Source organism: Vigna unguiculata, chromosome 9, assembly GCF_037176805.1.
Source record: "Vigna unguiculata cultivar grain cowpea cultivar isolate G323 ecotype 2 chromosome 9, ASM3717680v1, whole genome shotgun sequence".
Lineage (NCBI taxonomy): Eukaryota > Viridiplantae > Streptophyta > Magnoliopsida > Fabales > Fabaceae > Vigna > Vigna unguiculata.
This window is the reverse complement of record NC_140800.1, coordinates 30,120,222-30,136,074: the sequence shown is the minus strand read 5'-3', so window position 1 is coordinate 30,136,074 and position 15,853 is coordinate 30,120,222. Positions and strand designations below refer to the sequence as shown.

Sequence of the window (15,853 nt, the reverse complement as noted above, 5' to 3'; positions counted from 1 at the left end):
ATATCAAACGTTTTGACCATTGTTATTGCAAGTTACAAGAGATCGATAAATAAATAATTGGCATAATATCTTTGTCTCCAAGGCCTTCTACCTAACTAAAAAAGGATCATCAACCAACCTTTTTTTTCCCGTTGGATGCGTGGAATTGAAACAAAGCTCAGTTTCCACTCTTTGGAGCATTTAGTAAACCAGTTTGTCCACCCAACCTATTAATCCAATCCAATCACTCCACAACTTACACATAAAAATCAAATTAATATTCCTTCTCCCTAATTTTTTACAAACTATATTTTATATGGGTTCGATGATTATGTAAATTATGTGGTTCACCCAATTCGTGATCATTGATCAACAAGATTAGTCAGCAAAGTGGTGAAGCCGACAAATACAAATAGATAATTTCAAAGCTAAGCCACCCTCTTCAAGAGAATCCAAAACTTGGGTGCTCCTCTAATCCAAGAACTCTATATGTTATTATTTTGGTGATAAAATCCAAGAACTCTGAACCTTACGTGTTTCTTGGCTTGTGTTGTGTGACAACAATGTTGCCTTTTGGAAGTAAAATCTTTACCAACCTCAACGCAAGACTCGGTACTTAATTGTTGCGACACAACGCTGATATCTCAACCTCCATTCATCATCAAACGCACGACCTCTCTCTCTTTTCTCCTTCTCTCTCACTCTCACTCTTGTAACTCTTTTGTTTTTTCTTAAAAGAAAAAGAGAAGGAAAAAACTTACAAGCTAAAACTCTTCTTCCCTTAATCCTCTTCACCACATTCGAAGGGAACGTTACAAAAAACACCAAATTTTCTCGTGTGTCGAGCAAGCTAAGCTAAGATCTTTCCTTTCATATAAACATTACTACAATCTTGTCTTTCACTCATTCACTTTATATAATTCCCTCCACGTTGTGCACCCTCATGATCATGGCTGCACTGAAACAACCTTCGTTGGTGGTGGCACTTCTTGTGGTGGCTCTTTTCGTGGCTCCGACCTCCTCCACGTCCAGAAAAAACCTCCAGCACCACCCTTGTCCGACAAATGAGTTCCGAGTCATGCTTCGCCACGTTGACTCGGGGAAAAACCTGACGAAACTAGAGCGTGTGCAGCACGGGATGAAGCGTGGAAAGAGTAGGCTTCAGAGGCTGAACGCAATGGTGTTGGCAACTTCAACCGCACCGGAGTCTGATCAGTTGGAAGCCCCTGTCCATGCCGGGAACGGAGAGTACTTGATGGAGTTAGCCATCGGAACTCCACCGCTGTCTTACCCTGCGGTTTTGGACACCGGCAGTGACCTCATATGGACACAGTGCAAGCCTTGCACACGATGTTACAAACAGCCAACACTCATTTTCGACCCCAAGAAGTCCTCTTCGTTTTCCAAGGTCTCGTGTGATAGCAGCTTGTGCAGTGCTTTGCCTTCATCCACGTGCAGTGATGGGTGTGAGTATGTGTATTCATACGGTGATTATTCAGTGACACAAGGGGTGTTGGGCACTGAGACCTTCAGTTTTGGAAAGTCTAAGAAGAAAGTTTCGGTTCACAACATTGGTTTTGGTTGTGGGGAGGATAACGAAGGTGATGGGTTTGAACAAGCCTCGGGGTTGGTGGGGCTTGGACGTGGTCCTTTGTCTTTGGTTTCTCAGCTGAAGGAACCCAGATTTTCTTATTGCTTGACATCAATAGATGACAGAAAAAAGAGTGTTCTTTTGCTGGGGTCTTCGGCAAAGGTGAAAGATGCAAAAGGGGTGACAACTCCTCTTATCAAAAACCCTTTGCAACCTTCTTTTTATTACCTTTCTCTTGAAGGTATCTCTGTGGGGGACACTAGATTGCCCATTGAGAAATCCACTTTTGAAGTGGGGAGTGATGGGAGTGGAGGTGCGATCATAGATTCTGGCACCACAATCACCTACATTGAAGAAAAGGCCTTCGATGAACTAAAGAAAGAGTTCGTTTCTCAAACCAAGCTTCCTGTGGACACAACTACCTCAACTGGGTTGGATCTTTGTTTCTCTCTGCCATCAGATTCAACACAAGTGGAAATTCCCAAGCTCATTTTCCACTTCAGCGGTGGGGATTTGGAGCTGCCTGCTGAGAACTACGTGATTGGTGACTCCAGCTTAGGAGTTGCTTGCTTGGCCATGGGTGCTTCCAGTGGAATGTCCATATTCGGGAATGTTCAACAGCAGAACATTTTGGTGAATCATGATCTCGAAAAAGACACCATTTCTTTCATCCCTACGTCCTGTGATGAGTTGTGAGTGTGTGTTGTATACACTGATTCTTAGTACATGCTTTTGTTGCTTTGTTTGTTTAATGTTCTGTCGCCAAACTCCTGTTGTTATGATTGAATTTCTTAGTTTTTGCAATAATATCAACATTGTTATTGTTTGTCCATTTCAACACAGAAAAGTTAATAGCTTTGTTGCATTGCATAGATCATCGGTGGATACTGTCTGAGTCAACATTGAAAATGGTTAAGAAGCTCAACAACTATACCACCCACACCCACCCTGAAATCCAAAAGTACTGTTCTACCAATTATTTGAATTTTTATACCTTTCTATTACTTAACCACTACGAACAATGATAGACTGTTATTATGTTCATGCCATGCTGCAATAAAAAAGCAAGAAAATGTCCAAAAAAGCATCCCGCAAAACCCTGCAACTTTTTAACACACAAAAATCCTCTCGGTTAATATTATATATAATTAATGAACTATAATTAGAATGCACCTTTTCTGCACTTTTACTTAATTATAGATATAGAGTGTAACATCTCATTTAAATAATAACATAATTATTACACTAGATAATATAAAGAGCTAAGTTGCGGAGTATAAGGTCACTCCTTACAGTTATCCAAAGTACTTAAAAGAAAATACTAAAGCTCACTACAATGTCTACAACCCAAAAGGAGTAAGAGATAGTCAGTATTCGAAATAAAGCCTTAGGGACAATACAATACACGAGCCTTAGCCCTAAAGAAAAGCCCAAATAAAACGTGAAGTCCAGTCCAAGTAGACTATGCAGCAGAATCATCTCTCCCTTGTTTACCATGAGTACCTCTCGCATCTGCTTCCATCAATAAATTGATGATCATCGCAAAGGTAGAAGAACAACATACAAGGCAATCAAACAAGCAAAGGGTAAGCTAGAGCCAAAAAGATTTCATCATGCAATCAGATATACTTTCACAGTCCAATATACAAGGATCATCCAAGCATGTTATGACCCTCAAATCAATACACTAAGACTCGACTCGACTCATCTGGATACATATAACCTGGATTCAGCGAATGCTTGCACTTATGGTGGATACTTCTGCTCACCCCCGAGCTATGTGTTACAAGTGTTACAATGAATCAATTCCCTCATACACAAGGTTAGCCCTTGATGAGTTTCAGGCCTCCTGCTACTCTCATCACAAAAGTCAGTCCGCTCTAAGTGAGACTAACTGATTCCTTAGAGTGTCAGGATGCAATCCTTACCAAGTTATATAGATGGGGCACCACCATGGACACCCACTAACAGGGGCCATGGAATTACGTCCCGACCATTGAAGCACGACCAGGAAGTCTCACCTAGAGACTCGTGGATTTACGTACTAACAACATACCAATCACATTCCAAACAAACAAATAATATTGATCATGCATTTAACACCTCACGCCATCCTTTGTAACCCATCCTCATTCATATTCCATGTTAATTTCATACCATCCCATTCTTCCCAATTCGGGGATATAGAACTTCACCTCATACCAATACCATGTCATCAATGTAACATTATTGTTCATACCAAATTCATGACCACATATATAACCAACCATTTCATTGAAATCGCATGCCAAGATTTATCCAAGTTCATCATTCACAATCCATGAATCACATCACTCATGCAAATTCATTCATCTCATACTTTATAAATGCATACCAAGACATACATATATCACAAAATAGTATTCATCCCAAATAAATGAGTGCCAAAGTTTAAGTACTTGCAATTCCATACAATCAAGCACAACCCACAACCATAATTCTTACACCAAAATTCCCAAGAAAATTTATTATCACGAAACCAAAATCATTGCAGTAATGTGTGACACATTTCTCAAGCTACAGACATCTAATTGACGATCCAACCGGTCAAACCATAAAATAGCATGTTATGAACCACATGTCAAAATTTGAGCTCAATCCAAAGGTTAATGAGTCGGAAAAGTCAATTTTACTAAAACTACGCGTATCAAAAAACACATAATCGCCCAACGACCCAGGGCACTCGCCCAGCGACTATGCGACGCATCAGAATACGAGAAATAACGTCAAATATCACAGTTTCATGAATATTTGAACCTCTAACTCAAAAATATACCAAAAACCCCAATCTTTTCTCATATTTCACAAAACCTTAATCACATAAAATAGAAATAATGTGAAACCCTAGCTTCCCTTACCTGGAAAAAGGTTAATATTGGACTTCGACTCTTAAGCCAACGAAACCAGTAGCTCCAAGGACAAATCTATGAACTGAAACAGTGGCACGACAAAGGAGATTGGATTCACACAGTGAGTCCCGACATAAACCATGAAAACAACTTAGAAAGGCTAGGTTCGAGAACTTATTTACGTGAACGAGAGACGAAGGTTGAGCTCACTTAAACTTGGGTAGATCTCAAAACCCTAGCAGAGGTTCTGCGGAGAGAAAATGGGTGAGTTTGGGCACTGATTTTTCAGAATGACTTGCAATTGAGGGACCTTGGCTGCTTTAGGGACCTTGGCACTCTATGGGCCAGCCCTTTAGGCCCAATAGTGTGGCAGTCCTTAGCATTAAGGCACTCAATAAAAGTGGGTCTTACATATAGTCATTATAATAATATTATTAATGTTTGTCATAGTTACTTTAAATGTTCATGTAAAATAATTGTAATAACAATATATAAAAATAATTAATTCATATATCATATATCCATGTGTACGTTCTACTCTATCGAGCTGCTGGTAAAGGTGATACATAATAGCTTCACCAAGTTTGCTTCAAAGTTTCATTGTACAAACTTGACTTTTTACATGCTACATTAAGTTTGGTTTTGTCTTTTAAAATTAAATTAAAGGTTCAGTTATATTAAACCATTTAAACAAATGGGCTAATGAATTTATCTTTAAACACATCATTACAAAATAGGTATATTAGATCAATTTTGAAACGCATATTAAATCAGTTTCACAACCGATCTAATATACGCCAATGTAATATATTGAAGAGGTATTACATCAGTTTTGGAACAATTGGTCTAATACCTTAAACTGAGACAAAATAAATATGGACTCATGTGGCATTTTCACCACTTCTTTTTCACACAAATAAGCTTCCCATAATCAATAGGTAATTGATATATATATATATATATATATATATATATATATATATTACATTATTTATGTATCATACTAAATAATATCATCGCGAATTTTATTGAAAGAATTTTATCCGTCAATAACTAGGCCACCTCCGTCGATAAATAAGTAACCAATTTTACATGGACATTACTGATGGATTATTCCGTTAGTAAATAAGTAATCAATTTCACATGGACATTACTGACAAATTATTCTGTTGGTAATGTCTACCAAGGATATCCTTCGATAATTCTGTCAGTAATGATTATTTACTAACAGATCTATATCCGTCGATAATTACCATTTTTCTTGTAGTGGTAAAGGATGGTACATTTAGTGGTAGGAATTATTGAATCTTTTAAGGGGAGCTTGCAAATGGTAGAGGCACGAGCCATGTATTATGCTTCTACAAAATATTAAGATACAATAAATTGCTTCTTAGCTTTCCAAGACATTAAAGAATTACAAATAAAAATAATAATAATTCATGATGGAAAGTTGTGCATCAACACACGTAGCCTAATCAACGTCATTAAATCCAAAAAGTTGTGTTGAGGACTTGCGATTAAAAAGTAGGCCTTTTCCATGGCATCCCTTCAGATACCGAATCACTCTTAATGTAGCTTGAAGATGACTCTGAGTTGGTGCTACCATGAATTGAGTTGTTGTGTGGCAAATGTTATATCAGGTCTTGTGTTGGTGAAATAAAAGAGATGACCTATTAATCGCTATATGACTAGGGATGTCAAAAAAATCCGTACCTATGGGTATCCGTGGATAAAACCCGCAACGGGTAGAAAATAGATATTAAAAATGGATACCCGCTACCTGCGGGTACGAGTATTTTTGATACCCGCATGTTAACGGGGCGGGTACGGGTATCATAGTATCCGTACCCGTGGATACTCGTACCCGCTAAACTTACACCCCTTAACATTCTTCTCTTTTCTTTCTTTGAAATTGGACATATACATCAAATCTTATATAGACAATGACGTTTATGGTATGCTTGTTGTCAAATGATGGAATCAAAATAAGAATACTTGGCATGTGGCAACTGAGGTTTATTATTTGCTTATTTAGTTTATTTTTCAGGAAGCAATCGGAGAAAGTAAGTTTGTTGATCAAAACTAGGGAAGTCAAAAAAATCCATACCCCCGGGTATCCGCGGATAAAACCCGTAACGGGTAGAAAACAGATACTAAAAATGGATACCTGCTACCCGCGGGTACGAATATTTTTGATACCTGCATGTTAACGGGATGGGTACATGTATCATAGTATCCGTACCCGTGGATACCCGTACCCGCTAAACTTACACCCCCTTAACATTCTTCTCTTTCCTTTCTTTAAAATTGGGCATATACATCAAACCTTATATAGACAATGACATTTATGGTATGCTTGTTGTCAAATGATGGAATCAAAATAACAATACTTGGCATGTGGCAATTGAGGTTTATTATTTGCTTATTTAGTTTATTTTTCAGGAACCAATCGGAGAAAGTGAGTTTGTTGATCAAAACACTAATTAAAGAATTTCCATTATGTTGAACCTCCTTTTATATTTACTTTTACAATTATTTGGACTTCTATCAACTTGAGTTTATTTGAACTTTATTTAAAATTTATGGCAGTGATGTATTTTATTTTATTTTATTTGAATTTATGATTAAATATTTGTTTTTTAAATAATTTGCAAATACCCGCAGGTACCCGTGGATACCCGTGGATATGAAAAAAATAGACGGATACTCGCACAATGGATACCCGACGGATATGGGTACGGTACGAGGCAAATATTTATCCAACGGGTAGGGTACGGGGGAACTACTACCCGTATCCTACCCGCCCCGTTGACATCCCTAATCAAAACACTAATTAAAGAATTTCCATTGTGTTGAACCTCCTTTTATATTTACTTTTACAATTATTTGGACTTCTATCAACTTGAGTTTATTTAAACTTTATTTAAAATTTATAACAATGATGTATTTTATTTTATTTTATTTGAATTTATGATTAAATATTTGTTTTATAAGTAATTTGTAAATACCCGCAGGTACCCGTGGATATGAAAAAAATAGGCGGATACTCGCACAATGGATACCCGACAGATATAGGTACGGGTACGGGGCAAATATTTATCCAGCGGGTAGGGTACGAGGGAACTACTACCCATACCCTAGCCGCCCATTGACATCCCTATATATGACAATGGATCAACTATAGATTCACTAGATTATTGATGAAGACTCAAGGAATCATCCATTGGAGTTGAATAAGGCTTACAACCCATGAGACCAAAATCTTTAATTATGTTTAGACAATATTTGTGTTGACAAAGAGAAACTCCTTTTCGAGAATGAGTCACTTCTATTCTAAAAGAAAATATTTCAAACTTTCCAATATCCTTTAAATGAAACTGAGAGTGTAATGTCACTTTAATTTTAATAATGTAGAAGCACAATTTCTAATAAGCACGATGTCATCAATGCATACGATTAGAGCAATGAAAGCAAATCTAGTAACTTTGATGAATAAACTATGATCAACATGAGCTTGAACATACTTAGAAGACAACAATAAAAAAGATAATTATTTCATACCATGTGTGGTATGCTTGTTTCAAGTCGTAGATTGTTATTTTAAGCTTGCAACAATGGTTAAAAGAATGACCAGAGAGCCCTAGAGGAATCACCATATACAAATCCTCTGAAAGTTCCCCATGAACAAAAGCATTACTTACGTTGACTTATTGCAAGTCTCAACCGTGAAAGGATGCCAAAGTTAAAATAACTCTCATTGTAGCCATTTTTACAATAGGTGAGAAAGTCTCTAGGTAGTTGATCCCTTCAACTTACGAATACCCTTTACCTACCAGATGTGCTTTGTAGCGCTCAATAGATCCATCAAGTATTATGTTTATTCTGGAAACCCATTTGCACTTGATGGTTTTGACATAGGGAGGTGTAGCAATGATTTCTCAAGTTTGGTTCTCCATTATGGTCGTAATTTCAGCTTGTATCGCCTCCTACTAGCAAGGTTGAACCATTTCCTCTTGATACATTTTTTATTCTTCCTCGGATTTAAGAAACATTAGAAAATGAGAGTGAAAAGAAGATAAGTGAGAATAATCAACAAAAGAGTGGATAGGACAAATGATCATTTAAGAATATTGATCGGAATCCTTTAAGGCAAGATAGCTTAGGCGAGTAGTGACACAAATGGAATGGCATGATGGTGGTGATATTGGATCTAGCCCTAGATTATTGGAATCCTATGAGGAAAAAGGTTTTAGGTGCAGTGAAGGAGAGGAAGATGGAGAGCTGTTGGTTTATTATAGGGAAGGTGAATTGGGTTTGAGAACGAAAGTAATAGAATTTGTGGGTATGTAAACTGTATGTGACTCAAAGGAAGGTTGGACTATGTGTGTTAGGTTGGTGTCATTAGGATTGGATTGAGAAGTTGGGTTGGGTGATAACAAAGGAAAAATTATCTCATTGAATTGCACATTTTGTGATATAAAAAATTCTTTGTTGTTGATGTCAAGAATGACATAACCTTTGGTTCCTGTTTGAAAACCCAAAACTATTCCACATCTAAAGTGGGCATCAAATTTTTGATTGAAGAATTTGTTGATGCATAACAAAGACAATCAAAAATTTTGATCATGGAAAAAAATCAGGAGATTCTTGATATAGTAATTCAAAAGGAAGTTTATTTTTAAGAATAGGAGAAGGAACACAATTAATTAAGAAGACTGCATGTTTAATAGCATAAGACCAAAAATGTTTTGGAAGATTAGATTGAAACATGAGTGCTCTAGCCACATTAAGAATGTGTTGATGTTTTCTTTCCACATGTCCATTTTGTTGAAGGGTATAAACACAACTTGTTTGATGTAAAATTACCTTTGATGAAAAATAATATTTTTGGAGAAATTCTATCCCATTGTTAGAACGAATACACTTTATGATGGTATGAAATTGATTTTCAATCAAAGCAACAAAATTTTGGATATGAATTCGAACCTCCCCTTTTTTATTTTAATAAAACAACCCATGTGTAAAGATGAAAATCATCAACTACAATTAAGAAATATTTGTGGCCAGAATAAAGAGTTTAGAAAAGGGTCCCCAAATATCCATATGTACTAAATCAAAGGATTTACAAGATCTATTAATACTTGGAGAATATGACAGACACTTTTGTTTAGCTAAATAACAAATATCACAATTGTTATAAACATGCTTAGAAATAAAAGGAAAATTCATATGTAAAACATTGAGACGATTTCCGAAAAGGTGTCCTAACCTATAATGCCAAAGATTGGTGTTGGTAATAGGAAAGGGTAGTGAAATTATTGATGGAGGAGACTTTACGTGATGCCAAACTCACATGTTTACTGATGTCTAAGTGATAAAGGCCTTGTTTTAATTTACTCATACCAATCATCTTCATTGATCCCATTTACTATATGTAACAATGGACACTAGAAAAGGTTAGAAATAATTGAGACAAGAAATGAATTTGGAAATAGAGAGCAATTAAAATTAAAATTGGAAACATAAAAAATATCATGAAGAATAAAGTTTGGGAAGAATTGAATAGAACTAGAGAAGTGTGGAAAAACAATAGTTCCATTGGGTAATTTGATTTGGACATGTTGGATTTTAGAGTAAGGAAGAAAGATATTTAAAGAGGAGGCAATAGGATCAGTTGGCCCACAATCAATAATCCAAGAAATGTTGTTTCGTGAGTCTGTGACAGGGACAATGCGTGTGTGTTGGACATAAAACGATAATTATGTGGTTATGTGAGTGGGGTGGTGCAAAAAGCAAACAAAATAACAAGTTTATAGTTAGAAAAATGTATTGGGCCTCTTGGAGTAACTTGAGTGAGGTTGGCTCGTGAAGGTTTGACAAAGCTTGTACCATCAATATCAAAAGGTTATGGCTACAAAATGTTGATTATGGTTTGATATTGGGCCTGGGTCAGATGAAATCCAGACCCATTAGAGGAGGACCCCTCAACGGAAGTGTTGGAGCCATGGTTGTTGATCTCTTGAACTGCATGTTGACAAAGACACTACCATTATATGGGTTGAAGCAGGGATGACTTGGATCTCGTGGCTGACCTGGTGGGTAATCATGTTTAGCATAACACATCTCAACTATGTGTCCACTGCTTCCCTTACTAGAAGACGTGAGACCAAAGTTGATAAAAATATTTGGTTCTTCTGTGATAGGAGGAATGGAGTGTTGATGATCTTGTTGCACAACCATGGAAAAGATGTGAGAAATCGAAGGCAAAGGGTGCATGAGCAGGATTTGGGAGCGAACAATAGAAAATGGATCCTCCAACCTTTTTAGGAAACAAATAATAAAGTCTTGTTGGTTATGTCTTGGTAGAACATTTGCATTTAGGAAAAGGGCGATAATTATCAAGCTCTTCCCAAAGAGATTTGAGGGATCTGTAGTATTCAAAGACAGAACATGGGCTTTGTTTTAAGCCATATATCACTTCTTGAAGCTCTACAATATGAAGAAGATTACTCTGAGAAAATAATCTCTGAGATCATTCTAGATAGCAATAACACTCCAAAGACACTTTGAGCAATGGGTTGAGATAAAGAGTTAAAGAGCTAAGACATGATTAAGGTATGTTGACAAAAAGAAGAAGATGGAAATCTTGCTTCAATGAAGAGTTTTGATGATGATGACTTATGAAGAACTATGAAAGACTTAATGATTATTCATGGAAAAATGTTGAAGACTTAAAGAATGGTTGTATTAAAGAGATACATTAAAAACTTAAGAGTTGAGTTACTTAATTGTGTATGTTAATTAAAATAGTTAAATTAGTATGTCAAGAGTCAAAAGGAAAAACCCAAACAATAAAGCAGTAAGAGAATTTTATTTATTTGCAAAACTCATTGGAATAATTGATTATTCTTAGTGATAATTGATTATTTCAGTGAAAAGTGATTTTTGAGAAAAACCTCTGTGATAATTGATTATCACTACTGATAATCGATTATCACCTATTGATAATAGATTATCCCTACTGATAATAAATTATCACAATGAGAAAAATATTTCCAAAAAAGTTTTTATGAAAATCGATTATCACTTATGATAATTGATTATCAGCGATAATTGTGACTTGACTCTTCAGTTTTTTTACTTAATTTTGAAATAGGCTTTTATAAATAAAGTGGTATTTCATTTTGTAATATACAAAAGTTAGAGAAGTCTGAGTACTTGAGAACTCTCTCTAGAAGGCTTTGGAAACGTGGTGTGGGTAGGGAGATAACTTTCATCAAGTGGGATCTTAAGTGATTGAATGTTGTTGTTGTTACTAGGTGAAGTTGTTTGTCTTTTGTGTGATTCAAATGAGGTGTTCATTCCTTGTGTGATTTAAAGAAGGTGTTTCTTCATCTCTTGTGTGCTTCAAGAGAGGTGTCTTCATCATTTGAGTTATTCAAAGGAAGTTTTTATCTCTTGCAGATTTCAAAGGAGATGTCTTTATCTCTTATGGCTTCAAGAGAGGTGTTTTATAAACCCTAAAATTTCTTATCAGTGATTGTACTTGTGGTTTATTTTAGTGATTGAGTTAATCTCATTTTTGATAGATTAAAAACTAGACATAGGGTCTTTTGATATGAACCAATATAAAATACCTTGTGCAATTTTCTCTTCCCTACTCTATTTTATTGTGATTATTAAAATAAAGAAAAGAATTTGAATTGAACTTTGATATTATAAGGGAAAATTTTTAAAAGGCCAATTTTTATTAATAACCCAATTCCCCCTCCCTCTTAGGTTTTGTCCACACGCGAACATTATGTTGTGTGATTCTAACAAGGTATTGGAATGTTCCCTTGTTTGGTGAAAAGGATCAATATTTGGAGGTTCAATGGTGGCACCAGTGAGAAAGCTTGTCTTATTTTTTTAGATTAAGGCCATAGGAATGGCACGAGAACATGAATGATAGTTTGAGCTAGTGAGAACAGGAGTATGTTTATGAAAGTAGGCCCTTCACTAGAATGAATGTAATATGGATTGGAGGCATTAAGACTAGGGTATGTAATGGGACCATCAAAGTGAGAGTGAACTTCAGACATGATAAAAAAAGGAAGGTATTAGTAGAGCTCCAAGAAGTGCAACAACACCATAAAAGAAGAAAAAAATACAGTAAAAGTAGAAAAGGCTTGGAACAAGTGGATTCATTTTCTATGTATTGACAAAAGCAATGGTAGAGAATATATACAACTCAGAGGGATGGTACACCTCATTAGGTTCAAGAATCCTCTCCTATGTACTAAAGATATTTACAACTGTAGAAGTAAACAATTATACATAAGACTAATGTATTTCTATATAATTTGGGCTGGAGTTGTTGGTTTGTTTGGGCTGTTGTAGGGGTTTTGATTGTTTTTCTTTTAGAAAATGCATTATTACAATTGCCTTTCTTTTTTTGGCTAAGGCTTCTTCAACCCACAATTACCCTCACCCTTATAGAAAAAAGACTAAACTGCCATTCATCACTACATAATACCACTGTTTTTGCTTTTATTTTCCTCTTCTATAATTGTCATTGTTGTGGAAGAAGAAAAGGGGAAGGAAGAAGAAAGAATATCAAAAGGAAAAAAAAACATTCTAGAAAAATATTCAAAATGTCGAAACACATTTCATTTGAAGTGTTTTGAAAAATTCGTTTCAAAAGGTATTGTATGTGTTTAGAAAGTAATTTTTGAAAATATTTATTATAAAAGACTTTATCCATAATGTATTTCATGTATTCTAATTTTTTTTTTTCAAAAATTTCATTCCAAAACTTTTATATAATCTGGAAGTCACTTATAGGTAAAATAATTATTTTAAAATTTTGAGGGTGCACAATTTTTTTTTAAATAATGCATGAAAGCGTCTTTTTAGGTCATTTCTTCATGCACCCCTTTTTCTAACTGCACTCCTTTTTGCTAATTACACCCTTCACTTTTAAATCCCTCATTTACCCTCAGGAAAAGTATTAAAATAAAGAAAAATGAAATGATATTGTTGTTTGTGCTTCCAACACTACCTTCATTTGTTCTATGGTCACTGCATGTCCTCTTCTTCTTCCTTTTTCTTTATGGATTTTCTCGTGTGCAGCTAAACGAAGCACATAAAACATGATTGGTCTTGGTAGGGGTGTGATAGTGGTGGGGGTTGTGTTTGAGTTGTGGAAATAAATTCTTAGATTAGGTAATCCGGTATACAATCCGAGATTGAGCAATTGGGAAGTTTAAAGTAGAAACAATACCAGATTGTGCAATTTAGTATGTATCACCGGATTCAAAAGGTTTTACCAAATTGATGAATCTGAAATGCAAACGTAAGCATCAAATTGGGTAATCTGATATGCACACTTGGATCTAGGATTGTATTGCAGATTACATAATGGGAGCTTCTCCCTACACCTCCAATGATTTCTCCTGTACTCCAAAACAAAATTTATTTCCATGTTTGTCCATGGTAAATATTAATAGTTATTATCTGTTTTTCACCGCTGCACCCCCAAAACCATGCACCCTCACCCTCTCACCCTCTGTACCCGCAAAACGCACGCCAATAAAGCACTGACGCGCAACTCCGGAGGCCAAATCTTCTCCATTTGCAATAGACTACAATATTCGTTTCATCAAAATTGATAAACGGTCTTCGTTTTAAAATTGCACCGAAACGGTTTTCCAAATCACTTTGAAACATGCTTGAAATGGAACACACATTCTGTTTTGACTTTTTTTTTCTTTACCAAAACGGATTGTGAAATCCGTTTCGCGGAAAGCTAAAACGGAATACACAAGCCGTTTGGTTATTTTTTTTTTATTTTGGCTGAAACGGAATACAAAAGCCGTTTTTTATTTTGGCTGAAACGGAATACAGAAGTTGTTTCCTTATTTTCTTTTTTTGATTTTCACTTAAACGAATTTTAGAATCCGTGAGGGAGGGCGGTGGATTGGCATGTGGTGAGAGAGGAGAGAGAGAGAGGCGGCAATCACCTTTCTGTTTTCACCCCCAAACTTCATTTTCATCTCATATTATTCACTAACCTATGTTGCAGGTTCAGCTGGAATCATTGAGCTGGTACAATTAGCTCATCATTAAAAAATTAAGAAATTTTATACTTTGAATTGAAAGAGAGAAAAATACTGAGAACCACTTCTTATTGAAGTTGGTGCCTGTATAATATAGACAGATAAAAATATGCTATGATAATATTTCAAAAAATATATATATGAATTTAGATTTAGTTTAACTTTACAAAATCTTTTTTTTTTTGTTCTTAACTGTGTTTGATCCACTCATTAGCACAAAAACATTCGATTTTGCATGTCTGACAAAGATGGTCGATCTTGAAGTAATTAACGATTGTTAAGTTTATTAATTTTAAAAGGAAAAAAATGGAAAGCATAAAATATTGCCAAGGTGAAGAAAACGTAGAGTGTGGAAAAATCGAGTTTTGGAAGTCTTACTTTTTATAACCTTGGCGAAAAATTAGTCATTTTTGGGAAACAGAATACAAAATCCGTTTCGTAAAAAAATGAAACGGATCCTGTAATCCGTTTCAAAAAAATTTAATTTTTTTGAAACGGATTACAGGATCCGTTTCACTTTTTTACGAAACGGAATTTGTATTCCGTTTTCCATAAATTTTAATTTTTTTCGTGAAACAGCTTACGTAATCTGTTTCGTAAAGGTTTTGTTTTTTTGAAACGGAATGTGGAAGTTGTTTCATAGTTTCTAAAACGGAATACGAAGTTGGGGGTGCAGAGAAGTTGGCGATGCAGTAAATTACTGTGTCCCTACCCACTTTCACCTCAATATTAAATAAGGGTATAATAGTAAAATTTGGAGGTACAGAAGAACTGTTGGAGGTGCAGGGAGAAGCGCCCTTACATAATTCGGTACATATGTTTACATAATAAATTGATAAATTCGGAATGGACCACGAGATTTGGGAGTGTATACTGGATTTGACAATCCAAACTAAGTTGAGTATACTAGATCACCCAACAAACAAAAACAACATTGTAAATGAAAAAAAAAAAAAAAAAAAAAAAAAACTCTAGTAAGAACCAAATAATCCAATCCAAAAGTCATTACCATATATCTAGGAATCTTTTCTGGATTATCCAATCCAGTAAATTGGTATCGGATTGACCAATCCGTTGAAGGTTCCTGCATCCGAAAGTGACTTTTGGTTAGATAATCCGATTCACATTGGAGTTTTCTTCTTCTTCCTCCCTCCGCTGTCACCCATGTCCTCTTGAAATGCAATAATCACAAAAAGTGTTAGAGATGGACCAAGCTTGACAGAGCTGCGATGGAGGTGATGAAGGTGTGGCATGCCCACCGAGATAAAGACAATGAGATGAAGATGGAAGTAGATGGG

At 35.6% G+C, this 15,853-nt stretch overlaps 1 protein-coding gene across 1 annotated transcript; it reads left to right on the top strand.

Moving 5' to 3' along the window:
• Positions 1-518: 518 nt before the first annotated feature.
• On the top strand, positions 519-2,402 carry LOC114164411 (Eukaryotic aspartyl protease family protein). Its single transcript, XM_028049082.2, has one exon. It carries the CDS (start codon positions 923-925, stop codon positions 2,264-2,266), a length of 1,344 nt encoding a protein of 447 aa, XP_027904883.2. The 5' UTR covers positions 519-922; the 3' UTR covers positions 2,267-2,402.
• The last annotated feature ends 13,451 nt before the right edge of the window (positions 2,403-15,853 follow it).

Excerpts from the sequence above, each read along its gene's own strand:
- LOC114164411 (XM_028049082.2), top strand. The coding sequence starts at position 923 with ATGATCATGGCTGCACTGAAACAACCTTCGTTGGTGGTGGCACTTCTT.